Raw genomic sequence first — 27,750 nt, 5'->3', positions numbered from 1 at the left:
ACTGTTGGAGCAAGTCCAGAGGAGGCCACTAAGTTGTTCACAGGGCTGGAGCACTTATCCTATGAAGAGAGGCTGAGAGAGTTGGGGCTGTTCAGCCTAAAGAAGGGAAGGCTCTGGGGAGACCTTATAGCACATTCCAGTACCTAAAGGGGGACCAGAGTGCTGGAAAAGGACTTTTAACAAGAGCATGTAGTGATAGGACAAGGGGAAATGGCCTTAAGCTCAAGGAGGACAGGTTTAGATTAGATATTAGGAAGAATTTCTTTACTATAAGAGTGGTGAGGCACTGGCACAAGTTGCCCACAGAGGTTGTAGATGCCCCATCCCTGGAAGTGTTCAAGGCCAGGTTGGATGTGACTCCAAGTAAACTGGTCTAGTGGTAGGTGTCCCTGCCCATGACAGGGGGTTGGAACTAAATGATCTTTAAGGTCCCTTCCAACCCAAACCATTCTGTGGTAAGTTGTCATGATCAGTTTTAAATGTTTAGTTGAAAAGTTGGACTATTAATGCCACAATTTGAATGGCACAGTTCACTATAAAGGTGTCTTGGGAAAACCTAAACCTATATATGTATTTACAACTGCAAAGGGGATTCTATATAATATACGCTGTTAGCATATAATATAAACAGCTATATCAAAGTATGAACATATTTATAACAGTGAAAATTTTAGGTTCTGGAATAGCATGCAAGAGGCCTTAGAGCTGTGTTCTTAACTACATGCACATGTTTATAAGGAACAGGATTCTCAGCCTGCAGTAGCAGTGGGGAGCTGCTGTGCTGCTACCATACTAAGATATGAGCTAGTAAATCTGCAGATAAGGAATCTGGTGACAGTTCTCCTTCACAGAGGCACATTTTGTTTCAGCCCACAGAGTGCCAAGTCTTCTCAGCATTGTCTCTCACCACTGTTGTGGCCCAAATTGTTCTGCTTACAGCCCACAGAATTTAACTCTTAGCGCGTTACAAACCACCTACATGTATTTCCACCTGGCTGGATTTGCATGGATTGAATAAAATTTATCCATTATTAAATTCAGTAAATTATAATGTTGCCATGGTTTAAGCTCAGATGGAAATTAAACACCATGCAGCCCCTCGCTCAACCCCCCCCTCTGTCCCTCCCACCCTGGTAGAATGGGGAGAAGAATTGAAATAAAACTTGTATGTTGAGATAAGAACAGTTTAATAATTGAAAATAAAGTAAAATACAAAAATTATGCTAAATAATAATAATTATAATAAAAAGGAAACAAACAAGTGATGCACAATGCAATTGCTCACCACCCACTGACCGACACCAAACCCCTCTTCCTGAGCCCAGATCAGCCCCTTCCAGTTAACTCTCCCAAGTTTATATACCAGTCATGACATTCTATGGTGTGGGATATCCCTTTGGTCAGTTCGGGTCACCTGTCCCAGCTATGCTCCCTCCCACTGGCAGGGCATGAGACAAGGGAAAAGAGTCCTTTACTTAAGATAAACATGACTTAGCAGAAACCAAATCATCAGTATGTTATCAACACCATTCTCATTCTGAAACTAAAACACAGCACTCTAACACCTACTGAGAAGAAATTAACTCTACACTAGCTAAAACCAGGACAAATGCATTAAAACTATCCTTTATCATTTACTGCCAAATAAGGGAGAGGAAACAGCAGTTTTAACACATTATTGTTAGATGCTGACAATTCTGATCAACTGAGGCACAACTATAGATGATGATCAACAAGTCATACTTAAGTCATTGAACTAGTAAGTATACATTTACTTACAGTGCATTAGATGTATGTATTACCAGTGAAAAAACCAAGAAGGCCAGCATAACTTAAATATTATATGAATTCTAATGTGTTATGAACACTGTCCCAAGAGCATGTGACTTCCTGTACCTGTATTATGCTATTGGACAGCAGAAAATCAGAATTCAGCTTCAAAATAATATACATAACTGCCCATAATCATTCCAATCCCTCTGCAAATTGCATTCTGGGGCTAGTTTTTTCAGCACCTTAGTTAATTTAACTTGATTATAACTGGAAGCATCTGACTGTGATTTAGGCATACTTATTGCTATCAAAGAAATAAGCCCATTTTCAAAATTATTGTGCAAGTATTTTAATAAGATTTGCACACATCTCAAAGAACTCTATTGTATGACTCCCTGGTCTTGGAGTTAAGTCAGCTTTAGAAGAATCAAGTGAAGAGATCACTGATGGTGTAAGGGATATATCTGCAGATTTTCCTTGTGCATCAGCATCTGAATCTTTTTGACAGGATCTACAGTTGCTCACAGAACCTGATCTCTGTGGAGTTGCAGTCCCAGATTTTGCTTCAGTAATTTCATCTGGGGAGCAAATGGAGGAGGGAAATTAGTCATCAGTACCAAATAAGTCATAGGAACAGCAAACTTCTTCCCCTTTTCACACTTTTAATATTTTTTTTTAAATCCTGATTAATACATAAACAGCTTTTGCAACTGTATATAGTTGATACAAAATAAAAGCTTATACATATAGCAACACAGAATCAAATGTCCTTATGCAAATTATTCTTGTGCTCTGAACTGTGCTCCAGGACTATCTGATCTAGTTTAGACCAGCACTCACCATATTTTTCATTAAGTTATTTCCAGGGGAAGTTAGTGAACATAGGAGTTTTCACATCAAAGCTACTTTAACTACAGTTTGTAAGAGGAATAGAGAACAGTTAGCTGTGATGGAGGGAAAGTCAGATCAGCTTCACTATTGGAAGAGATATGCCAAATTCATGCCATTGGGTTGTATTTCCTCAAGAGTTGAGGCCAGGACTGCAGCTGCCCTAGCTGCATGGCTCTTAAGCAGTCATCTCCCCTCCAACAGGAATGGCATTCATCTTATACTACAGTAGAGGTCAGTGCAGGAAAGTGATTAATCCTCTGTATCAAATACTACTAGATCTAAGCAAGCACTTGTATTGTCAGAAGGGACAAGGCAAGAATTGCAGTGCCAAGTCAGATCAGGTTAAACTGTCACGAAACTCAGTCTTAGCCATCCTATACTATGATCCAGCCATATTCCAGTGAATCCTTTTCCCATGCCACATGCTTTCCTAGGCATATCATGTACACCATTGGCTATAAATAATTTGCTTTAGTCTACTATGCTCTTAAACAAGCATTATGGCCAGTCTATATTTGCTCCTCCATTTTCAGGAAGGTACCCGACTTGCAGATTTAGCTGGGATAGAGTTAATTTTCTTCTTATTAGCTAGCATGGGGCTATGTTTTGGATTTGTGCTGGAAACAGTGCCGATAACACAGGGATGTTTTTATTATTGCTGAGCAGGGCTTGCACAGCATCAAAGCCTTTTCTGCTTCTCACATAGCCCCACCAGCGAGGAGGTTGGGGGTGCACAAGGAGTTGGAAGGGGACACAGCTGGGACAGCTGACTCCAACTGACCAAAGGGATATTCCAGATCATATGGTGTCATGCTCAGCATATAAAGCTGGGGGAAGAAGAAAAAAGTGGAGGATGTTTGGAGTTGATGGCATTTGTCTTCCCAAGTAACTCTTATGAATGATGGAAATGGCTGACCACCACCCTGCCCATGGGAAGTAGTGACCAAATTCCTTGTTTCACTTTGCTTGCACATGTGGCTTTTGCTTTCACTATTAAACTGTCTTTCAACCCACGAGTTTTCTCACTTTTACCCTTCTGATTCTCTCTCCCATTCTACCTGGGGAAAGTGAAGGAGTGGCTGTGTGGGGCTTATTTACCAGCTGGGCTTAAACCACAACAGAAGTGTATGCTGTGTTACTGTCACTCTATAAAAGTTTTTTCTACAGATCTGTCCAACTGCTTTCAAGACTTCACTTACTGCAAGCGTGCAATTCCCATCTCAAATTTTGTTTACTACTAGCATTGATGGGTTGGACCTGGCTGGCAGCTAAACCCCCAGCCAGCCCTTCATTCACTCCACCCTACCTTAGTGCAATGGAGGAAGAAAATTGGAAAGACAAAAGCAAGCAAACTCATAGATCAACACAGTTTAATAAGATGAAGGAAGAAAGAAAAAAAAAAAAGTGATGCAAAGGCAATTACTTGCCACCTCCTGCAAGCAGACTAATGCACAGCCAGTCTCTTGAGCAATAGTTACCTTCCCCAAACTCCCATCCACTCAGATTTTTTGCTAAGTGTGACATCATATAACATGGAATATCACTTTGATCAAGCCTGGTCAGCTGTTCAGGTTATGTGCCCTCACAACTTCTTGTTCACCCCCAGCCTACTCATTGGGTGCACCACAGTGAGAAAACAGAAAGACTAGATACTATGCAAGTACTGGTCAGCAATAGCCAGAACACTGTTTTAGTCACAGATCAAAAACACAGTCACAGATAAAATAAACAGCACCATACCAGCTGCTATGGAGAAAATTAGCTCCATCTCAGCCAGACCCAGTACAGCAACATACAGCTCAAGTCAAATTTGCATGCCTAAATGCCAAGCTTTATCTTCACTAGGAAAACATGTTCCCATACTTCAGATCTAAATTAACATTTAAATTTGGGGGTGAGGCTGCAAAACCAGTTTAGGTTGATCCAAAACTTACCTCCCACAATCCTTCCCCTTTTGCACCAGCAGTATTAGTGCTGGTGCAGATGCAAAATGGAGCAGTTCTGGAGTTGATGTAGCTAAAAAGTGATTATTTAAAGAATGAAACAGCTAACCATCTGATCATAGGAACACTAGACCAGGAAGGAATAAAGAAACATTAATGCAGATCTAGTTTGGCTTAAATTAATTAATTAATTTAAAATTATTCCCCTTACAAGTCCATTGACTTATGTAAGTCTTTACATACCATCAATGCTACGGAAGTCCAGTAAGTATGTCCTGCTGTCCACCTGATACAATTGTAGACTCATTTTGGAATATGCATTTGTCACTGGATTCTTCCTTCGAACACGCAAATAGTATGGATTTACAACCTAGTACATGAGAGATTTGACTTAGTAACTAGAACTGCTTAAGAAGCACTGCACATTGTTTTTCTTATTTCAACTCACTGATATTATCAAGTGATTTCAGGCTTACCTATCAGAGCTTTTTTTTTTTTTTTACCAACAAAAACACACCAAGAAACCCCAAACAAAACACCCCACCCAACACATTCCCAGAGCCCCAGTAGAAAGGTTTAACACATTAGCAAGATTTTTCCTGTCAGCATAAATAGTCTCCCCCAAAACCCTTCCTGCACAGCCAAACACAAGCCGTCAGTACAGGCACATGAGGCTATCTTCCACAGCACAGGAGAACAGTTTCAGACTTCTAGGTTATGTAATTACACAGCTCAAACAAAAATTTACTGATGTCTGCTGTAAAGAACCTTTATTTTTTACCTTCCATTCATAATCCAGTTGTTTAATTGCTCGACAAACTTCAGCCATGATATCATTTGGTCGACTCTGACTCCGTATTCCCAAGTGCCACTTCGCTTTTCTTACACTTTGGTGTTTTGACTTCTGTGGATTCAGTTCATCAAGAGTATGGCGGGGACGTGGTGCTTCAGCTACTAAGAATGGCACTCTTTCAGGATGAGGTCGAGACAGATTGTGATCATCAAGAAAAGAATCCAGTGGGCTTGTAGCCAAGTAGAAGTCTTTGGCCTCATTCATTATTCTTCTATTATCTATAATGAGGTGATAAGCAACCACTAAAGGGTCCTGATGATTTTGGCTGTATAGACAACTTAGCACTTCCTCTTCAGTGCATTCAAACTTCTCACAAACTTCTTTTAAGGCTTCATCATCAATCATGGTAGAACTATATGACGGGTCTTCAGGAAACAGGTATTTGGGAAGGTCCTGCTTAAACCATTCATGTTCTCTAGATTTAAAAATAAAGTCTGAGTATATAGAAGTACAGCAAGCCTTTTCAGTATTGAATATTTTTAAAAATAAAATTATTCTTCATCTATACAGAAAAGATCAACGGTTGTCAGTCCAAGTCCCCTTCTGTGCAGCACAACGGTACATAATGAAAAGTAATTATCTCCTTTACAAGATTTTGCTAGTCATTTTGCAGGAGACTAAAAAATGCCTCTTTCCTCTAAGGGTTTCAACTATCTGATTTCCAATGATATCTTTGTATAAGTCAACCACCCTTTTATATAAATAGTTGTTCTTTGGCATTGGGTTTGTGGTTTGTTTTTCTTTTTACTACTTTGCTTATTTTAGTTTTGATATATTTTCAACTGAAATCTGTATGCTATCTAATCAAGCTGTCCCTCCCCAAGTACATACATAACAAATTAAAGAAATATTGATACTGAACAGTTTCTTTGGTAATGCTTTAACATTGAAGTCACACAGTCTCTACCCCCAACAAGCTGCCTATAATTTTTTCATTCAGAAACCCCCCTGCTCTCTCTTCAAGCCTTAAAGAGTAGAGGGAAGGCTACGGAAGAGTCAATCTGTACCTCTTTACTAGTGTATCCATGGGCTAAGAGGGAAAAGGAAATATATAGAAGGGACCAAATACTTAGGTTGCCCAGTCATACAGAAAAAAAATAAAGTAGTTATATGTGCCTAGAGTAAGCTGCTTAACTAGTCAAAGGATATGGCATGATGCTAATTTTAAAAGTATCCTGCTCTATGGCATGATGACTTGCTACAGATTTAAGAGCAGTTATATTGATCAAGCTCTAGTCAGTAAGAGCCTGAGAACACACCTGAGCACAAGTGCATTGAGCAAAATGTACTTTCATCATAAGCAAGCAGTTAATTTGGAAGTAGAAAAAGCTTTTCCCATATGACTATAAAGCACAGCTCTAGCTGAATAACTGAGTATTTTGTTACTATTTGTTGCAGTGGACCTCTTCCCTTGCATACACACACCCCTAGAAAAATTAAGGTATTCAATTAAAAGTTTGTCCTTTAAACTGAGATGATGTCTCATAGCTAACAGGACAAAATTGTTTAGGATTCAAAGTCCAGCCATGCTCTGTAGTCAACAACTTTCAACATCTTTTTTCACATCACTTCTCTTTCAGACTTATTTAACATTACTTAGATGAGTGGATAGGAACTTAGCTTAAGTTTTACAATGTTTACTTCTCAGTGCTTTGATTTCTGCCAGTCTTCTCAATGACTTCTGTGCCTCAGTCTTCAACAGCAAGTGCTCCAGCCACACTGCTCAAGTCAGGAAAGGCAAATGCAGGGACTGGAAGAATAAAGCTGAGCCTACTGTAGGAGAGGATCAGGTTCAAGACCATCTAAGGAACCAGAATGTGCACAAGTCCATGGGAACCAATAAGAACCATCCATGGGTCCTAAGGGAGCTGGCAGACCAAGTTGCTAAGCCACTATCCATTGTTTTTGAAAAATGGTGGTAATCAGGTGAAGTTCCCGAGGAGTTTCCTGAGGGAAATATAACCCCCATTTTTAAAAAGGGGAAAGTGGAAGACCCAGGGAACTACAGACCAGTCAGTGTCACCTCTGTGCCAGGCAAGATCATGGAGCACATTCTCCTGAAAACTATGCTAAGGCACATGGAAAACAAAGAGGTGATTGGTAACAGCCAACATGGCTTTATGAAGGGGAAATCATGCCTGACAAATTTGGTGACCTTCTATGCTGGGGCTGCAGCACTGGTGGATGGGGCAGAGCAGCTGACATCATCTACCTGGACTTATGCAAAGCATTGGACACTGTCCTGCACAACATCCTTGTCTCCAAATTGGAGAGACATGGATTTGATGGATGAACCACTTGGTGGATAAAGAACTGGCTGGATGGTCACACTCAAAGAGTTGTACTCAATGGCTCATTGACCATGTGGAGACCAGCAACAAGTGGTGTCCCTCAGGGGTTGGTACTGGGGCCGATACTGTTCAACATCTTTGTCAGCAACATGGACAGTGGGATCGAGGACACCCTCAGCAAGTTCACTGACAACACCAAGCTGTGAGGTGCAGTTAACATGCTGGAGAGAAGGGATTGGCCATCCAGAGGTGTCATGGGTTTGCCAACTAGCCCCCCTGGGGCTGAAAATAGTTTTTTTCAGGTGGATTTCAGGAGAAAAAGCCAATCAAAAGTTTGGGTAACATCTCTGCCAATTACATATTTAAGAAAATGGAAGAGAAGGTGGTGGGGCAGAAGAAAAATGGGAGAACCAGCGTAGCAGCCGGCCCTGTTGGGCCTGGGCATGCGCCCCCCACTCCAGGCCAAGTCTGGCACGGGCGAGGGGGGGCAGGCGCCCCTTCTCTCCTGTAACAGAGTAGAAAAAAAAACTTTAGAGAAAAACTTGGACAAGAAACACTGCAGAAGGAATTCCAGGCAGAGATAACAAAGCCTTCAAGGTCAAAGCTGGCAGCCGAAAAGACGTGAAGGGAGGGAACTCCTTCTCTCCCCCTCTCACTCTCTCTCCCTTTAGCACGGAAAAGACTGAAAACTAAAATCCCTGCCACCTGTGGCAAACTGTTGGGGAGCAGAGACAACCCTCTGCAGCTCATGAAGGAGCCCACGCTGAAGCAGAGGAATGCATGAAGATGTGACTTCGTGGGAGGCCTAGATAAAACAGAGTCCTGCTGGAGACCTGTGGCCCATGGAGAGAGAGAGAGACCTACTCTGGAGCGAGACGGCCCGGGTAGGCTTGAGATCTCAGTGAGGGATCCAGGCTGGGGCAGATGAATTTGTGACCTTAAGGGACAGCAGAGAATGGAAGAACTGTTGCCCGAAAGGTGACTCACACTAGAGAGGTCCTTCAAAGACTCTCTCGTGAGGCGAGACCCCACAGGAAACAGGGGTGGACTCAAAAGCCATTATCCCTTGTGATCCTGTGGTGAAGATCCATGGTAAGCAATTGTCTCCTTGCAGTCCATGCAAGATCCCCACAGGGCCTGGGTAACTCCCCAGCCTCTGGTCTTAGCACAGGAAGGGGTAGGCCCAGCCCTGAGGTCGACATAGAAGAGAAAGAGTTCCAGCTGCAACAAATCGGAGTTGTTGTCCTAGAGATAATAGAAGAAGAACTTTTGAGTGCTGCAATATTATTTAAAAGACCTGTAGCTCTGGAAATGGAAAAGAGACTGCTTCTCCTGAGCTGATACAAAGGGGGGAGGGGTATTTTTGTAAATACATAGCATTTCTGCCTAATTAGAATTGTAATATATATAGTTCTTTAGTTTTTATCTTGCTAGTAATAAATCTTAATATTATTCTCCCCAATCAGATCTCTTTTGTCTGCATAAACCTTCTCTCAACTTATAGCAATTGTGTGGGGAGTGAGAGGAAATTGGCCCACAGCAAACCCATGACAAGAGGGAACTTGACAGGCTTGAGATGAGCTGATGCAAACCTCATGAAGTTCAACAAAGCCAAGTGCAAGGTCCTACACCTAGGGTGTGGCAATCCCAGACACACCTACAGGTTGGGTGGAGAAGGGATTGAGAGCAGCCCTGTAGAGGACTCTTGTGTGACCCCACCTGGAGCACTGCGTAAACTTCTGATGCCCCCAATATAAGAAGGGCATGGAACTGTTGGAACAAGTCCATAGGAGACCACGAAGATGATAAGAGGACTGGAGCATCTCCCCTATGAAGGCAGGCTGAGAGTTGGGGCTGTTCAGCCTGGAGAAGAGAAAGTTGCATGAAGACCTCATAGCAACCTTCCAGTATCTGAAGGGGCCTACAGGGCAGCCAGAGAGGGAGTCTTCATCAGGAACTGTAGTGACAGGACAAGGAGTAATGGGTACAAATTGAAAGAGGGGAAATTTAGATTAGGAAGAAATTCTTTACTGCGAGGGTGGCGAGACACTGGCACAGGTTGCCCAGGGAGGTTGTGGATGCCCCAACCCTGGCAGTGTTCAAAGCCAGGTTGGATAAGGCTTTGAGCAACCTGGTCTAGTAGATGTCCCTGCACATGGCAGGGGGAGTTGGTACTAGATGATCTTTAAGGTCCATTCCAACCCCTTAACATTCTATGATTCTATGAACGTACTCCCCATTGTAATATAGTAGTAAGGGATATATGTAACACTTTTTTTGTTTTACTGAAAGAACACGAACATTGCTAACTTGCTAACTTCGAACCCTAAAAGAGGAAGCATTTTCACTAAGGTAGTATTTCAGAGCTCTCTCCTTAGAGCTTCTTACAAAGAAAACAGGAAAACCTAACTATGCTACTGCATGAAGGACAGCTTTATCAGCTACCTTTTTTTTTAATTCTACTCACTGTGCACTTGTCAAAGTGCTCACCCCCTCCAGAATCCTATCTTGAAATCTGGAGTCCATGATGGCTATCTGTAGCTACAAGCTTAAACTTATCAGTTTTCTATGTACTAATTGTCACTCATTCACTGGGTTTTGAAGCTAGAATAGAATGCCATCTTATACATGGAATATTCTGTCTCAACAGATTATTTTGCTCAGTCTGCAGAAATATGAATAAAAGCGATAGTTATCAGGTTAAAGAGTCATAACTTCTCCTCAGACATTCACAATACAAAACAGCAGTTCTTAACAGAAAATAATTTTCTTGTCCAGAGAAGTCAATAGAGTACAGTTTTTGCAAACCATTCTGCAGGTAAACAGGTTTGCTTTAGCAGTCTTAAATCTAGAATTTCTCAGAATGTTTATATGTAGCATATATATTTGTTTTACTGTGACCTCCAATAGATACTTCATTTGCCACAGATGAGAGCCAGAGCTGAAGCCAAACCACCAAAAGCTGAATTTTTCATCTTAGACTATAAAACAGGGACAAGCTATATGAATGATTTCTTTGTTCTGCATATTTTCACTAAAATTACCATTCCAGCATCCTGTGATCAGACATCAGTTAATGTTTTACCTAATGTTTCTGATTGTTGCTCTCTTCATTGGATCTACTTGCAGCATGTGTTTCAGAAGACTAGATACAGATGCATTCAGGTACTGAGGAGTATAAAAGATACCATCACATATCTTCTTAAAAAGGGTTGGCACATGATCATCATCAAATGGAAGTGTTCCACATAACAAAGCATAGAGAATAACCCCACTGCTCCAAATATCTACTTCTGGACCTGCATATAATCTGGGAAAAAGGTAACTATTAGCAATTTGTGCTTAACACATTTAAATAGGTTTTTTTTCTACATTCTTACATTGTATCATGTTAATTAAGAGTGTGTGAACTTTGGACAACTAATCTGCAATTACTATACCATTTCAGTGCTATGCTTTGAACTCTAGTGTCCTTCCCCTTCAAATATGTAACAAAAGCTAGGGCAGAAGTACTTAGTTTTTCTCAATATTTTATAAAAATAATCCACAGATACAATTCAAGACAATGGCAAACTGAAAGAAACTTGCACCTGCTACCAAGAAAGCCCATGTTATACTATCACTGTTTGAGTGCAATCTATGTAGTCATCTAGCCTCCAAGTCTTGGAGGCTAAGTTTAAGACAAGCCCTTATAGCAAAACTTGTCATATCTTCTATGCTACTGCCTGAATAAAACATACATTTGGCCTCCAATTAGCAAGAGATATTAGGGTGGGTAGCATAAAGCAGCAGATTTGACAATCACTGAATAAATTCAGACTGAATATCTATTCTGCAGCAGATATTTCACTGCTATTCAACTTCACAGTAGACTTTGCCTGTATTTCTATCTGTACCTCTACTTCCAAGATCTGAGCTGTAAATGAGATTTTTAAAACCAATTCAGGCACACTGCATACATTGGATTTGGGACATCACACATGACCTCCACCTTACAAAAACTATTCAAAGTTAGTTCATCGAAGTCCTAAATGTTTATGAAAAATTATCAAGGCAATTAAGAGTTCAGCCCATACTTTCTTAGCATCAAGCTTTTGAATTGCGCTAGTTTTGAAGCCTTTAGAATTAAGCAGCAAAATGACTGAAGTATGTGTACACATGCATTCAATAGAAAAGAAACTACCTTCCTGAAATTACTTCTGGTGCAGCATAGTTAGGGGAACCACAGCTTGTTCTTAAAAATTCTCCATCTGACATCATATTTGATAGACCTGAAAGTATATAAGAGTAACTACTAAAGATTCAGAGAGCAAAGTGATTTCACACTGCATATACCACCTAGAACAAATTACTAGTAATTCAAATTAGAAAGTTAACTAATTTATCTCAGTAAGAAGGCAGTATTGTTTGGAATTATTGAGATTTTTATATGAGAATGCCACATGATCCTGCATTTAGTTTACCAGAAACTTGAGTAACATCAATCCATTATTGCACACAACCTAGGAATGTTCTAAAACATATTAATTCCAAGACAAAAGCCAACCCATTCTTGATTACACAAGCATGATAGAGAACAAAGCTGCTCTAAGGGAGAGAGCAGCATATCAGCATAGGATTTTGGTCGTTAACAAGAAAGCATCTTAAAAACCATATTCACTTCTAAATGCCAAAGTGGAAGATGCTACCACAGAATTGCCTAAAATTGTTTAAAAGGTTATATAGAATAAGGGAACTGAGGAGTACACACAGCTTCACCACAATTTAGACACTGACACTGCTTTAACAGGTTTTTGAAACACTGCAGTTTAAAAATCAAGCTATACTGTTAGTGATTAAAGTGTACTTTAGAACTAGGCCATCCTCATCCACCAGCCTTTAGCATATCCTATGATCGGTAAAGAATTACCACTTCTAGAATAGTTGTGGAAAATATCTTCTAGTTTTCTCTGTGAGGGCTGCATAATCAAAATCAGTATAGGCCAGAGAACTCAGACAGAAATGATGCCCTTTTACTGGGGGGGGAGGGGGGGGGGAAGAATACTGAAGCAGGAAGGGTTAATCGGGACCCAGTGTTTGTTGTGGTTCCTTTAAGGTCTGATGCCCTCAGCACAGGACAGAGTCTCCTTGTGCAAAATGCAGCTTACGAAATATAGCTTAAGGCAAACTAAAAGTGTACAGGGGGGTAGAGGGGGCCCCATGGGCCCACAGTAAAAGTGTCCCGATTAACCCTTCCTGCTTCAATACAAAAGAACACAGCTTGGCTAGTTTTCATACTTGCACCCATATACTTGAACACCATACTTTTAAGATATATTTAGAATACTTAGCATTACCTAACATCTTTCAGAGACCTCCAAGTGCTTTACAAGGGCAAGTATTTTCTACTATGCCTACAATAGTATGAATACCTTACTATGCTTATATGGTCAGGTTTCCTAATTCAGACAGTTCCAAGAACCAGCTACCGGTCTTTGCAGCAGCTGTGTTAAACAGCCAGTATAAACAATTAAGGTTTCTGATTAGTTAGGCAGCTATATAGCGAAAAGCACAGGAATTTGCAAAATTGTTCTTATTTTACCTTTTATGTTTTAATGACATTTTTCAATCACATCTTTTGAGTTTTCAAAGTGAATTTATAGCAGTTTTTTAGAAGTAGTGTATTTTACTAGAGCAATGTGGTTCTTAAATATGATGAACTTTCCTTGCACTGTACTTACAAGAGAGCTAAGCATCTGCATTTTACAGATAAAGAAACAGACAATAAGAGTCAGTTCTGAAGTAGCAAGGTGGGGAACTATTTAGAATTATTTGAGAAAACATTAAGCAAGACCAAACAAGACAGTTCACAATTTCACCCAGTCACAGAAAATACCCAACTTGAAGAGAAAGCTTTAAAGGAAAATAAATGCGACACATATGCAAGAACCCAATTTTGGTTTACATTGAGATTCTCTTGTATTATGTCCTACCACCAGGATATTCAAGTATACATACTTTATTAGTTCCCATAGTAATTAACAGGATCTAAATAAAACTAGAAATGTGATCAGATATTAAATAGCAATGCTTACCAAAGTCAGCTATCTTGGCATTCATGTGTGCATCAAGCAGCACATTTTCAGGCTTCAGATCTCTATGTACTACCATATGCCTGTGACAGTAATCCACACCAGAAAGGATTTGCTGGAACAGACGTCTACTTTCCTTCTCATCAAGCTAAGACAAACAAAGGTTTTAAACAATTTTGAGACAGTGGAGGGATAACTTGGTTTTCCTCTATATGAATTAAAGGAAACTTTCCCATGACTGAAAGTTATCATTTCTAGTTTTGATACTTTATACAGCAGATGATCAGTACTTGTAGCAGAAAGCTTCATAGCTTACATCATTTTGTTTGTACCTGTCACAAATTCAGTTTGTACACAGTAATTGTAAATTAACATATCAGTATCATTTATTCTTCAGTAGAGTGGAAAAATGCTACAAAGTCATACATAAAGATCTCAAACATGTTGAACACATAATTGGTTTTAGTTTCAAAACAAGATGTAACCATAAAGTATATTTTAATTGCTAACAGCAAAATTAACGCTGAATACATAAGAAAAAAATCTTCATTTAACAGGAAGGTTGCAAAAGCAATAACAGAATGCAAGTCACTGATTTGTCGAGTTGGACTACTTCTTACCCTTCCATTTTTACAGATATAATCAAACAGTTCTCCTCCTGAAACATATTCCATCACCATGAAAATGTCAGTTGGTGTACTGATGACCTGGTACCTGATAAGAATAAGTATCTGTTAGTCTGTGCACTCAGTTAAAGCAGCTAGTTACATTTAGTTAAAACTAAAGTTGTGCAAAGAGTCAGATAAAAGTATACTTTAAAAAAAATTAACAGCTCATTTACAGCTACTGGAATGATAATATTTTTTAGAAGCTATTTCCTCTCCTTTTACTATGTGATGCTATCATTGCCAAGACTAGCAGGGAATTTGTATTTCCCACCAGGAAGATGGGTCTTTGTACTTTCAGAGGACTATTATCAGTCCAAATTATTTCTGTGAAGCCATATACAGTACTGCCTCACAGACACTTTAGTGCAGTGAGGAAGGAATTGAAAAGGACTTTGCTAGTGTCTCAAAAGCACACACCCTTCAACTTTAACAGGCAAAAAACCCTTGCCTTGTCATAAATAAAAAAAGTGTACTTCAAGACTTGAAAAAATATTCATGAAGATGAGCGATTATCTTTTACAAAGAGATCTACGTTTGTCATTAGTGTTTAAGAGTATTGACACCCTGGTCATTATATTTTTATCACTATACTTTAAGGTTAGCTTTGAGGTTTTGAAAAAACTAGTTTATGTTCAAACTCCCCACTTAAGAGATTGATATGTTTTTTACGTATCTTTACCTAAAGGCTGTTTAATTTTTCCCCCCTTACAGCAGTCAGAAGTGACCAATTTTTAACATAACAAGAAAATGCACACTGGTAAACCTTCAGTCAAAAATTCAGATACTATATTAAGAAGACAGGACGTAGCAGTTGGATGAAAAAAAATGTTCCAAGGTACTACACTCAAGCATACAAATATCCCAATTGTAAAAGAATAATTGAATTCACACATACACTACAGAACTGAAATGTTCTTCAAAATGTTGATTCTAAGACAAGGGGGAAAAAAACAGACACTCCAGCTTACAAAGACAAGGTTTTCTTGACAGCAATGAGTTCAGTCTATTCAGGTGAATGTACGTGCACACATATATATATGTGTGTGTATGTATTTAAACAGCTTAGTATCGTAGTGTAATATTCCAATAACTACCTCAGAATAGTATTCAGGTTATTTTCAAAGTTAACTTTACCTAACATCTTATAGTCCAAGATGCTTTACCTCTACTAATTTTCTCTCAAATACTTTGGTTGAAAGTATGTCATGTATTTGAACATTGTGAAGTTGTCACTACGACACTACAGAAATAATCCAAAAGTTACAGTGTAACCTCATTTTTAACACCCTTACTGTTAATGACCTTTCTCATAGTTGTGAAAACAGCTTCAGGCAAACATAATCAACAGTTTATATTTGAGATCTTCACAGTGATTTTCCATCCTCTGGATAGTGAGATAATGAACAATGCTGGGAGATACATCTCTTAGCATCACTGAAAAGAATGAGCCATTCTGCACCTCACGTTTTCAGCATCTTGGAAGACTATAGTCAGTTCATTTTTCTAGTTATGGAAAAGGAGGTTGTGAAACAATTACATGCCTATAAGTAAGGTTATCAAACCACACAGCACAGATGACCAGAATGTACAAAGAGGCAATTTATATAGGAAAACAAAATGCATTAGATTGCTAGAGGTCAAAATCCACAAAAGGAGATGCTCCAAAGGTTTTTATTAAAAGTATGGTATAAAAAGAAAATCTTATTGAGGCAGACTTGTAACTGTATATATTGCTAAAGCATTGTATGAAAATTTTAATAAAGCACAATGTTCCAAATTAGACATTGTCTTATTTGTAATATTCGGCAGAAATAATCTGATTACCTTTATGCCAAATATCTTGAGCTGCTACCTAGCAGTTCCCCAATCCAGCTAATAGCACAAGCAGCATGATCCAAAGTCACCAGCAAGTCTACCTACACAACAGTATCAATTATAACTCAAATGCTATTTACATTCAGGATAATAACCCTTCTGTTTTGGAAATGCAGGCTGAACAACTGAAAAGCATCTCCTTCATCTTGTCCTTTCTCTCAACATGCAGAAGTGAAAATTCGCCCCATAATTCCCCGAGAAATAAATTGCAACCTAAAACCTGTTAAGTTGACTTAAAAGTTCAGCAGCACCAGAAGTACACATTCCTGTTCCACCCCAAATATCTCAATTGGTACACTGACACTTCCTATTTTGTTTTAGCTTCAGGTATGTACTTTGGACTCATTCATGAATTCTAACTGGCAGCACTAGCAGCTCTGCAGCCAGACAAATCAGCTCAATAGTCTTCTGAAAACTGACCCACTGAAGAAGTCATTGTGATCTGACAGAACCCAGTTTAGCTCCAGTATAAGTGCTGTTGCCAAATGAGTGCATAGGGATGGCATATGTCAGTGAAAGCATGGTCTTAAGAAAAGACTGACAATAAAGAAAACCTAAACTGCAACACCACAATTAACAGCGAAAGTCACCCACATTCTAGATGTGCCCTGCTAGATGTGCAGGTTGACTTTATAGGAAAAGTAAAAAAGTCAATAGCATTTATAATTTATTTCCTCAGATACAAGGTGTCTACTCTGAGACATATTTAACTGTACTCCAAACTCTGCTGATGAGCTAATGATCAAACAGATGTAAATAGGCACACTGTAAATATCACATTTATTTAGTTAAGCAGTAACAGCTATACTGAAGACCTCTGAAATATGAGATTGCATTTAACAGACTGCACATCTTTCAGAAAAACTTGCAGAGTACCATCTACATAGGAAAAACATCACTAAAAAATATTTTGAGTAAAGAAAATACAATAAATTTACTATAGAACTACCCTTTACAATCTTGTTCTGAATCAGTTTCTAAGCAGAAAGATCAAACGTAACCAGAAAAAAGAAAATGGAAGCAGCAGCTAAAAAAACTGAGATGGATGTTACTATAAGCTGCTACCCTCTATATACCTGCCCAAAGAATTTTTAAGTCAAGATCTAATGGAAGACCTCTGCCCTGCAGAAAAATCAGTTTTGTGAAAATGCATTACAAAGTACATAAAAAATAATTACATAGTTGAAAACTGGTTGCTTTCCTAAAAATATACTGCTAATAACATTGCCCTTTAAACATGTTTCAGATCAGTGAGAGCAAGGGATTACTGTTTAAATAGATTTGATTATAGCAAGCAAAACTTACAGTTTAATTATATGAGGATGTCTGAAGAGTTTGAGGTTCTGGATCTCCCTGCGGATTTTTCCTACAACATCAAGGCTGCGAATCTTCTGTCGATTTAGGATCTTCACTGCAACTTTATGCCCAGTTAATTCATGTTTACCAACTGCAAGAAACAAGGCCAAGAAACACCACAGTTAAGATGTAAGAATTCCACATTATCCCCATTATCTTTGGGGAGGTAGAAAACCAGATGGTACACCATTTGTTCTACTTTAATTTCTCCCACAATTCTTATCATTAGAAGATGAACTGGATATGTAAGAACAAACTTTAAACCTAATCCTCAGAAATCTTGCAGCAAGACTATGTCTTCCAGAGGCTTGGGTAAGGGACATTACTGGAAGACTCTCCAGCCTATTAAGGCCCTCTGATTACTATTGGTTGTCAAACTGGCAGTGGCAAAATAATAAAGAGAAGTCCAAGGGCAAGCAAAAAATACTTCAGGGCCACAGGACAATTGGTAGAGGGATCAGGAGCACAGGTAGTGATTTCCTTGATCCTTTTGGCAACACGGAATAATACTGATAAGAATAGGCAGATCCATCAGGTCAATAAGTGGCTCAGAGGTTGGTGTAATCAAAAATATTTTGGGTTTTTTGACCATGGGATGATCTACTCAACATCTGGTCTACAGACACCTGATGGGATGCACTTATCTCAGAGGGAAAAAAGAGTTCTAGCACAGGAGTCAGCAGGGCTCGTTCACAGAGCTTTAAACCGGCTCGGAAGGGGGAAAGGGACAAAATCAGGCTTGCCAGTGATAGGCGACGGGATGGTGTGCCAAAACTTGAAGAAACAAGCACTCATGGGATCCCTCAATTTGCCCCATGAGGTGTTGGCTACAATGGACCACACCTGAGATGTTTCTACAGTAATGCACACTGCGTGAGGAACAAGAGGCACACGAAGCTTTGGCCCAGTCCCAGAGATTTGGCTTAATTGGCATAAGTAAAACCTGGTGGGATGAGAACTGTGACTTGAGTGCCCTGTTGGATGGTTACAGGCTCTTCAGGAAGGACAGGCAGGGCAGAACAGGCAGAGGGGTGGCACGGTATGTAATAGAAGGGTTAGGATGTATGGAGCTCACAGTTGGCAATGGCACAGTGGGGAGCCTCTGGGTAAGAATCAAGGGGCAAACAAATAATGCAGATGTCACCATGGGAGTCTACTATAGACCTCCCAGCCAGGATTATGATGCCGATGAATTATTCTTTGAGGAACTAAGGGACACCAACAAATCAACTGTCCTTGTCCTTATGGGGGACTTCAACTTGCCAGAAATTACCTGGAAGCATCACGCAGCTGGTACAACCCAGACCAGAAGATTCCTAAAAAATCTGAATGACAACTTTATGGAACAGGTCCTAAGAGAGTCCACTCAGAAAGATGCCCTCCTTGATCTGCTGCTTGTCAACAGAGTGGATCTCATGAGTGAAGTGGGGATTGGTGGCCGTCTTGGCCACAGTGTCCACAAAGAGATTGAGTTTAAAATGTCTGTTGACAGGAGGAAAAGTGCCAGTAAAACCTCAACTCTGGACATGAGAAGAGAAGACTTCAGGCTGCTCAAGGAACTAGTGAGTGAGGTCCCCTTGGAAAATGTTTTCCCTGAAGCTGGGGTCCACCAGTGCTGGTCACTTTTCAAACCTCCTAAAGAGCACAGGAGCAAGCAATTCCCAAATGTCGGAAGTCAAGCAGGTGAGGCAGAAGGCTGGCTTGGCTGAACAGGGATCTTCTCTTGGAAATAAGGCAAAAAAGGAAGCTGTATGCCCAGTGAAAGCAAGGTCAGGTGACATGGAGAGAATACAGAGATGTTGCTTGCCACTGTAGGGTGAAAATTCGTACAGCCAAAGCTCAGCTGGAGTTGAAGCTGTCAGAAATGTGGCGGACAATAAAAACAGTTTTTACAAATATACCCATGGCAATAGGCAGTATAGAAATATCATTGGCCCATTACAGGATGAAGGTGGTCACCTCACAAACAAGGACAGAGACAAGGCAGAGGTGTTTAACACTCTGCCTCTGTCTTCAACACCGATGCTGGGCCAAGAGGGTCTCAGTGCCCTGAGCTCCAGGACCATGACTGCAAGAATGATCTACTCCCTGTTGACCCTGAAATTGTGCAGGATCTGCTGCTCCAGCTGGATCCCTTACAAATCTCTGGGGCCTGATAGGATTCATCCCAGAATCCTCAAAGAACTGCTGATGTCATCACAAAACCTCTCTCAATGATTTTTGAGCAGTCTTGAGAATCCAGAGAGATACTACTTGACTGGAAGCTGGCGAACATCCCAATTTTCAGGAAGGGCAAGAAGGAGGACCCTGGAAAGTACAGGCCTGTCAGTCTCACTTCAGTGCCTGGTAAAGTTATGGAGAAGATTAATTTGGGTGGTGCTGAAAACACCTGAAGGATAATGCAGTCACTGATCACAGCCAGCACAGTTTCACAAGAGCAAAGTCCTGCTCATCGAACCTGATTTCCTTTTATGACAAGGTAACCTACCTGGTTGATCAAAGGAAGCCAGTTGATGTAATCTTTTTTGGATTTTAGTAAAGCTTTCGATACTGTCTCTCCCAGGATCCTTCTGGACAAACTGTCCAGCCCACAGCTGGATAAGCACATCATACAATAGGTGAGCAATTGGCTCACGGGTCAAGCACAGAGAGTAATAGTGAATGGGGTGACATCAGACTGGTGACCTGTCACTAGTGGGGTTCCACAGGGCTCCATTTAGGCCCTGTGCTCTTCAACATCTTGATAAATGACTTGGACGCAGGACTGGAAGGGATACTAAGCAAGTTTGCAGATGACACAAAACTCGGAGGAGCTGTTGACTCCCTCAAAGGCAGGGAGGCCCTGCAGAGAGACCTTGACAAATTAGAGGACTGGGCAATCACCAACCATAGGAAGTTTAACAAGGGCAAGTGCTGGATTCTGCCCCTGGGATGGGGCAACCCTGGATGTAGGGACAGAGTGGGGAACGAGATGCTGGAAAGCAGTGCCACAGAAAGGGACCTGGAGGTCCTGGTTGACAGCAAGTTGAATGAATCAGCAGTGCCCTGGCAGCCAGGAGGGCCAACCGTGTCCTGGGGGGCAATCAGGCAAAGCATCGCCAGTCAGGCAAGGGAGGTGATTGTCTCACTCTACTCTGCACTGGGGCGGCCTTACCTTGAATATTGTGTGCAGTTTTGGTCTCTGCAACATAAGAAAGATATGAAGCCATTAGAGAGGGTAACAAAGATGGTGAAGGGCCTTGAGGGGAAGCCATATGAGGAGTGGCTGAGGTCATTTGGTCTGTTCAGCCTGGAGAAAAGGAGACTGAGGGGAGACCTCATTGCAGTCTACAACTTCCTTGTGAGGGGAAGAGGAGGGGCAGACACTGATCTCTTCCCTGTGGTGACCAGTGATAGACCCTGAGGGAATGGCCTGAAGTTGTGTCAGGGGAGGCTTAGGTTGTATATTAGAAAATGGTTCTTCACCCAGAGGATGGTTGGGCACTGAACAGGCTCCCTAGGGAAATGGTCACAGCACCAAGCCTGACAGAGCTCAAGAAGAATTTTGACAATATTCTCAGGCACGTGGTGTGACTTTTGGGGATGGTCCTGTGCACAGCCAGGAGTTGGACTGGATGATCCTTGTGGGTCCCTTCCAACTCAGCATATTCTGTGTTTCTGTAAGTAGGAGAGCGAATTCAACTACCTCGACAGCAGGCTGCCACCACTGTTAAAATTGAAGACCCACTTTCAAGAAGACATGCTACATTACATGAGCTCTCAAGGAAACCCCTAACTAAATTTAAAAAAATAAAAATTGCTAGTTTTTCCTTTTATTGCCAATTCATGAAACCAAATCAGTCACCAGACAAGGAAAATGCTGAGGATTACAGGAAAAGCATCACAGATATGGTATTAAATGAATGTGTGCTCAAGAAGAAAACTTGTGCATCATAGATAAAATAAGCCCTTTTTATGAAGTACAGCTAGAACAAGAAAAATACAACATAGTACATCATCTAGGGACAGGATAACACAACCTAAACAATTTGTTTATGGAAACAGAGCATTTGTCCACGAACACTAACACTTGCTTTCAGTTCCTAAATAGATTCCCAGGCCATTTATGGCAGGCAAGTCAGTATGCAGAACGATGCTGCATTTTACCATAAGATAATTTCTCCCACTACTCTTAAAGAACACCCAACTTAAACCAAATAAGAAAGAACAAGATGTGGCTGGAGAAGGGGCCATGCGGAGGTAGGGCAGCACTTTTCTGGAATAAACATTCTTTTTCTAGTTCATGGAGATAAGCACAACACAGTAGAGTGCAAGCGCAGGAATGAGGCTAAGGAGTGGGCATGGGGAGGGGATCAAGACCACCAAAGACCCCCAAAGCCACCAACCCATTTCCAGAAAGGCCTGAAAGAATGGACTGTGTATGTGAACTAATTTACATAGAAAGAGAGAAACCTGTCTTTGGGGCCGGGAAACCTATCCATAAAAAGGTAACCCCTCCCAAGCCTAGGGGGTGCCCCCAGGGGCCTGGATATCCCATCAGTTGGATCAACAATGGAACCAGGACTGGTGATCTTTTTCTCTCTTTCTTTCTCTCTCATCCTCTTTAATTTATCTCTTCTTCTTTCTCTTCCCTTTCCCCCTACCCCTTTATCCAAACCCACTGCTGTGTGCTTATATAGTAGGTCAGGGACTGACATACCAATTTCCATGCCAAGTGTGTAATTTGCTAAGAAAACTTTGTGAGTTTTTGCAGTCTCTCTGACTTCTGTTGTTCCTTTCAACCATGAACATTTAGGAATTTTTCTGCTCACTTCCCCTTGAGGGTGGAAGGCCACACAGGGTAGCAGTAACGAGAAGTATCAAAATGCAACTTTTGAGAGAGGTGCCTGCCTCACTAAAACCCTTGATTATATCAGCAGTCACAAATGCTTTGGGTGATGTAAGTGCCCTAGCAAATACCTTGAGGGAAAATGGGGCTGTAACTTTGGGATGATCTGTGCAGGTGGTGAATAAAGGAAAGCCAGCAAAACCAAAAGAGGTTACATCACAGATGATGATGAAACAAATGTGAAATTATTTCATACAAGCCAGCATCCCACGATCAGAAAGAAATGGGATTATAACATCAGAAATGTTCTGCCAACAGTAAAAGTTAGCACCTATGCAAAAAAACCAACCACTCCACTCCCAACCCCAACTGCCATCTCAAGGCAAAGCACTACCTGAAAAATGCCAAAATGGCAGAAAAAGGTTTGGCAGGTATAGCAAGATCCTCTGCCTTGATAGGTCTTATTTGCCTTGGGCCTAAAATCCAGCCAGAGAAATGCAAACAATGCAAGCTGTCTGGGGTGAGTTACCAGTGTGGTGCCATGGTATTGCTTTTAGTGTTGAACTATGCTAAAAACCAGCCTGGTTCACCAAACTGCAAACACACATCCTGCTTTTTTAAGCAAGATTTGACAGATAAACTGCTGGCTGGCCTGGAGATATGTGACTGGCAATCAAACACTTTATAAATATAAACGCCTGGTCCAACTTTTATATGGCAGATTCTTCCACATGCTTTCTTGAAGCATGTGGAGCTTCTCCCATGAAGCAGGGGCGGCTCTTCATGGTCACCCCCCAGGGCTTAAGTGACAGAGAGAGATCACATCAATCTCTACTTAATGATTGTTTCTTTTTGCTAGTGTTGTGGTTTAGATTTTCTTATTGGATTTTCCCATGCCACCATGCTGGGGTGCTGGCCATAGAGGAGCAGGGGGAGAAGATGGAAGTTCCCATGAGAACTGAGGCAGGATCCCTGGAACAAAATCCCGCAGGAACTGGGGGGGAATAAAAAGGGCCAGCAGTTCCACTTTCTTGCTTCTGGGACGGAACCCAGGAGGTCCCTGACCACCGTCGCCCCTACACTTTCACTGCCAGTTGCCCAAGTTGAGGCACCCGTCCCATGCTCCAGGCACCAGCACTGATCCACCAGTGCTTCCCCTGCCAGCTCAGCCACCACTTCCGTTGCTTTTCAACTGCTGGCACAGCCACTGCTGCCCTCTGACCGCTGGTGTAGCCACCACTTCTGCCAGCTGCCCAACAGCTGCTGCCTTTCAACTGTCACTACTTTTTGACCACCACTGCAGCCACTGCCTTTGCCAGTTGCCCGACCGCCATCGCAGCTGCCAGCTTCTTGATACCACTGCCATTGTTGTGGCTTCCATGTGGCAGCCGCCCCACCGCCATTGCTGTTGCTCGCACAGTCGCATTTCTGCCTGGGCTACAGGGGGATCACACGACCACATCAAGGCTGCATTGCCGCCTTGGTGGCGCAGAGATGAAAGAGTGATTTTTGGGTGACACTTTCTCTATTATTGTTTGGTTGTTGTTTTGTTCTCCATTTTTGGTAAAACTTATTTGTTTCTACAGTTTACTCAAATGCCTCATAATTTCAAATTTTCGTAATTTGGAGGGAGGGGTTTCTATTCCATCAGAGGTCCTGCCTCCTGGGACACATTGTCTATAAACCAAGACAGCTAGCTTTGATACAATTGCTTTAATATAATTGCTTTGCCATAGTGCACTATACTATACTATCTTATACTAAGTATACTACTAGTAGTTTTTAGCTTTCATACTGTGTAGTAAATAATCCTGATTAAGGTCATTTTTCTGTTTATTTGCCTGTTCATTTGTCATAATAATTCATTTTATATAAATATATCTGATTTGCCATCATTAAAACCTGTGGGACAAAGTAGTTCAATCACACCTCTATAATTCCTTACATTTAAACTGTTGACAAAATCTGAGGCTAAGATTGGATCCAGCCACAGCCAGACTCCTCTCTGAGAAGGGTCCTTTCTGCATGTGGTAGCTCAACAAGAGGGCTTCTCTAATAAACTTTGTCTAAGCCCTCCACTCCTCCCTGCGACAGCAGGTCCCCCCAAATTGCCACCACTGTAGTCTCTTACTGTGAGGGGGGACCAATGCCCCTATGTTCCTTTAACTATAAAGTGGTGGTCTGGGGAGATATTACATGTGTTAGCTCTGGTGAATACTGTAGCTGAGGTTACTGTATTACATAGTGATATTGCTAATAAAGAAACTACTTCACAGACCTGTGGACTGAGGGGAAATCTAACCTCTGCCCTCCAAGCTAAGGTTACCTTAACAATAGGAAATGCCATTCCATTTACCATAACGATGTTAACTGCCCCAGTTAAAAAAATCTATCTTCGGTATTGATATGTTGGCAGGACAAACAGTTGAAACTTTAAACAGTCACTTCTGCTTCAGGACTTTGCAAGTGGAATTTATAAGAGTATTGGGCTGATTCTCCAAGTGGGATCCTGTTGTGCTGCCTGTGCCTGCCAAGGTGGTAACTGCAAAACAAAATCGTATTCCCCTGAGGAAAAGAGAAAATTACTCAAACCATTCAGGCACTTCAACAAGTGGGAATTGTTAAGGAAACCATAACTACTTTTAACAATCCTATTTGGCAGCCTGTTAAAAAAACAGATGGCACTTGAAGAATGACTGTAGATTATAGAGAATTGAATAGTCATCTCCCCCTTGCAGTTACAGTGCCAGACATGGTTACCCTCATAGAAAAAATAAGGAAGGTGGTGATAGATCTTGCTAATGCTGTCTGTTCCATTGCCATTACACATTTATAAAGCATGTGTACATAATTGTACTGTCTGTACTCAGCTACATTTAAGGACATTATATAGGCCATGGGCAAAGATAAAACAGGGTCAGCGGGCCTTGAATATGTGGAAGGTCAATTACATTGGCCCCCTGCCCCTGTCAAGAGAGTGGTGATCTGTATTCACCCCTGTGGACACAGTATCAGGACAATTTTTTTTTGCTAAACACACCAAATATGCTGATCAACATAACACAATTAAAGCACTAGAACAACTCATTCTTCAATATGGACCTTGTCACCAAATGCAAAGTGACCAAGGGACACACTTTAGTGGACATAACTTCCAAGATTGAAAGAATGAATGGAATGTTGAAGAAACAATTAAAAAAAGCTAACCAGTACTAAAACTTTACAACAGTGGTGTTCACATCTTACTAAAGCAGGGCTTTCTTGTTAAACAGCTGGAGTATTCATAATCAAACATCCTATGATCATATCGCAACACCTCCAGTACAAAACATGGCAGACTGAAATTCTTCCAGATGGTATCTTTCCCAAAATATTACCTAGAGGGCAAAGGAAATTGTTTACACCAGCAGATTGCATGGTGGGAATGCAATCTAATAGTCTAGACATGAAGATTCATAGAATAACCCCTGAAAATGTCATATGGTTCTATACCCCAACTGTTGGGGCCTTAGCAGTTTTAAACAAATATGCTGAGTTCTGAAAAGGCCAGGAGTTGACCGTTAGACAAACAAGTTTACGGCTACAAGAATGCAGAGGTCAGCAGAAAGCAATATGAGGAAAACGGTGATAACGGAAACTTTTCCCAGGAATGTGTGCTTTAAGACCACCAATCGATGGACTGCCTGAGGCGCGTGAACAATGTAGGTTAACCAATCATAATAGCATGCTGTGCTCGTGATCGCATGTCCAGGACTCAAAAGATTATATATTGTGTAGCCTTCTGATAATAAAGCGGATTTGAATCTGCATCTTACAGATGTGTCGTTCTTTCCCGCTCACGTGAAAGCCCGCGGCATATGGTGACTCCTGACGTACGTGTTTGGAGAGGGTCGAATTGCATCAAGCTGCGGAGTCTGCGAGGATCCTGCTGTCAGTGAAACTTTAGCTGAGTGCCCGAAGAAAGGCAGTACGTGCACGGCTGACCGGTGAGTCAGGGATAAGCAGGATGGAATTAACTGCTTTAGCAGTAGAACAGGTGGTTGTTGATAGCCTAATGAAATTGGCTGACAAAACTAACGCTCAGCTGCCGTGTTCGGCGTTGATAGATTTATTACGTTGGTGTCGCCGTGGCCTGGCTCAGGAGAGCAGAGCCGGAGCCAAGCTGGAGCTGGGGCTGGGACCAGAGCCGCCTCAGATCGCGATCGAAACCATCCCATTTCCCTCCCCATTCCCCCCGCGGTGTGTGCCGGAGACAGGCTGAGACAAAAAAAGGGGGGGGGGGGCGAGGCAAGATGGAGCGCTGTTAGAAGACACGGGAAGGCAGACGCTCGGAGCCTCGTCCCTCCTCCCCTTCCACCCCCCTGCGTGTTCTGCAAAGCACGGCAACTGTGGAATTCCGTAGAGCCCTCCCACAACATTCTTTGAACTTTTAACAATGTTAATGCAATTGAACAAGAGGCAAAGATATGTTTGCTTTGCAAGTTATGGTTTCCTCACAGCAATCACGAATGCAAGACACGGGGTAAAGAATTTTACTCTAAGACTCCAAAACGAAGCTGCTGTAAGATTTTAAGAGTGCCTGGCTACTGTGATGGGAGCCTGGCTACCTTGAAAAGAGCACAGGGACTGGTAAAGAAGCTCGGATGGCTCAGTCAGTAAAGCAGGGGACTGCGAATTCCAGGGTCATAGGTTCGGGACCCGTTGCGGAACAACGTGTGGACTGGCTACAGTCCGGCGGCTCACCTCTTCTTTTTCCCAAGCAGACCCTTCTGCAAAATTGACTGCTCTTATCTGTGTCTGTTACGATAACAACTTAAAACTGACTGAACTATTAATAGAAACGGTTTATAAGCTTTGTTGTTAACAGCGCAAGCGACTGAAAGAGGCACACGGACAGAACCTCAGAGGTGACTGCATACCAACATTCAGAGAGCACAGAGACAGCACCAGCAGGGAGGGCTGACACAGACCGGGACAGCCAAGCAGCACCATGCTGGGAGCAGACCGAAGGCGGAGCCGCTGTTGATGGAGCTGCGGAGCTGGGGAGCTGCCGGCTCCGAGCCAGAGCGGGGCGAGTCGCCCCGACACCATCAGGGGCCACCGCCTGCATTGCGGGTGTCCCAAGGCTTGGCACTTGTAGTGTTGCAGTGTGACAAAACTGCTAAAACTACAGCTAATTAAAAAAAAAAAAAAAAAGGGAG

At 41.6% G+C, this 27,750-nt stretch overlaps 1 protein-coding gene across 1 annotated transcript in view; it reads right to left on the bottom strand.

The window, feature by feature from the left end:
- Window positions 1-2,106: 2,106 nt before the first annotated feature.
- The window catches only part of LOC114068623 (5'-AMP-activated protein kinase catalytic subunit alpha-1-like), a 36,153-nt gene continuing 10,509 nt past the window's right edge, over window positions 2,107-27,750 (bottom strand). Inside the window, exons 2-9 of the mRNA XM_027904901.1 lie at window positions 17,671-17,812; window positions 14,443-14,536; window positions 13,826-13,970; window positions 11,935-12,022; window positions 10,837-11,061; window positions 5,389-5,875; window positions 4,851-4,977; window positions 2,107-2,351 (exon numbers count right to left, since the gene is read on the bottom strand). Coding sequence (XP_027760702.1) covers window positions 2,107-2,351; window positions 4,851-4,977; window positions 5,389-5,875; window positions 10,837-11,061; window positions 11,935-12,022; window positions 13,826-13,970; window positions 14,443-14,536; window positions 17,671-17,812 — 1,553 coding nt within the window. The remainder of the gene's footprint in view (window positions 2,352-4,850; window positions 4,978-5,388; window positions 5,876-10,836; window positions 11,062-11,934; window positions 12,023-13,825; window positions 13,971-14,442; window positions 14,537-17,670; window positions 17,813-27,750) is intronic.

This window comes from Empidonax traillii, unplaced genomic scaffold, assembly GCF_003031625.1.
Source record: "Empidonax traillii isolate 1590-97213 ecotype Southwest subspecies unplaced genomic scaffold, ASM303162v1 scaffold1100:size221516, whole genome shotgun sequence".
NCBI lineage: Eukaryota > Metazoa > Chordata > Aves > Passeriformes > Tyrannidae > Empidonax > Empidonax traillii.
The sequence above is the reverse complement of the archived record's forward strand: the minus strand, read 5'-3'. Positions and strand labels throughout refer to the sequence as shown.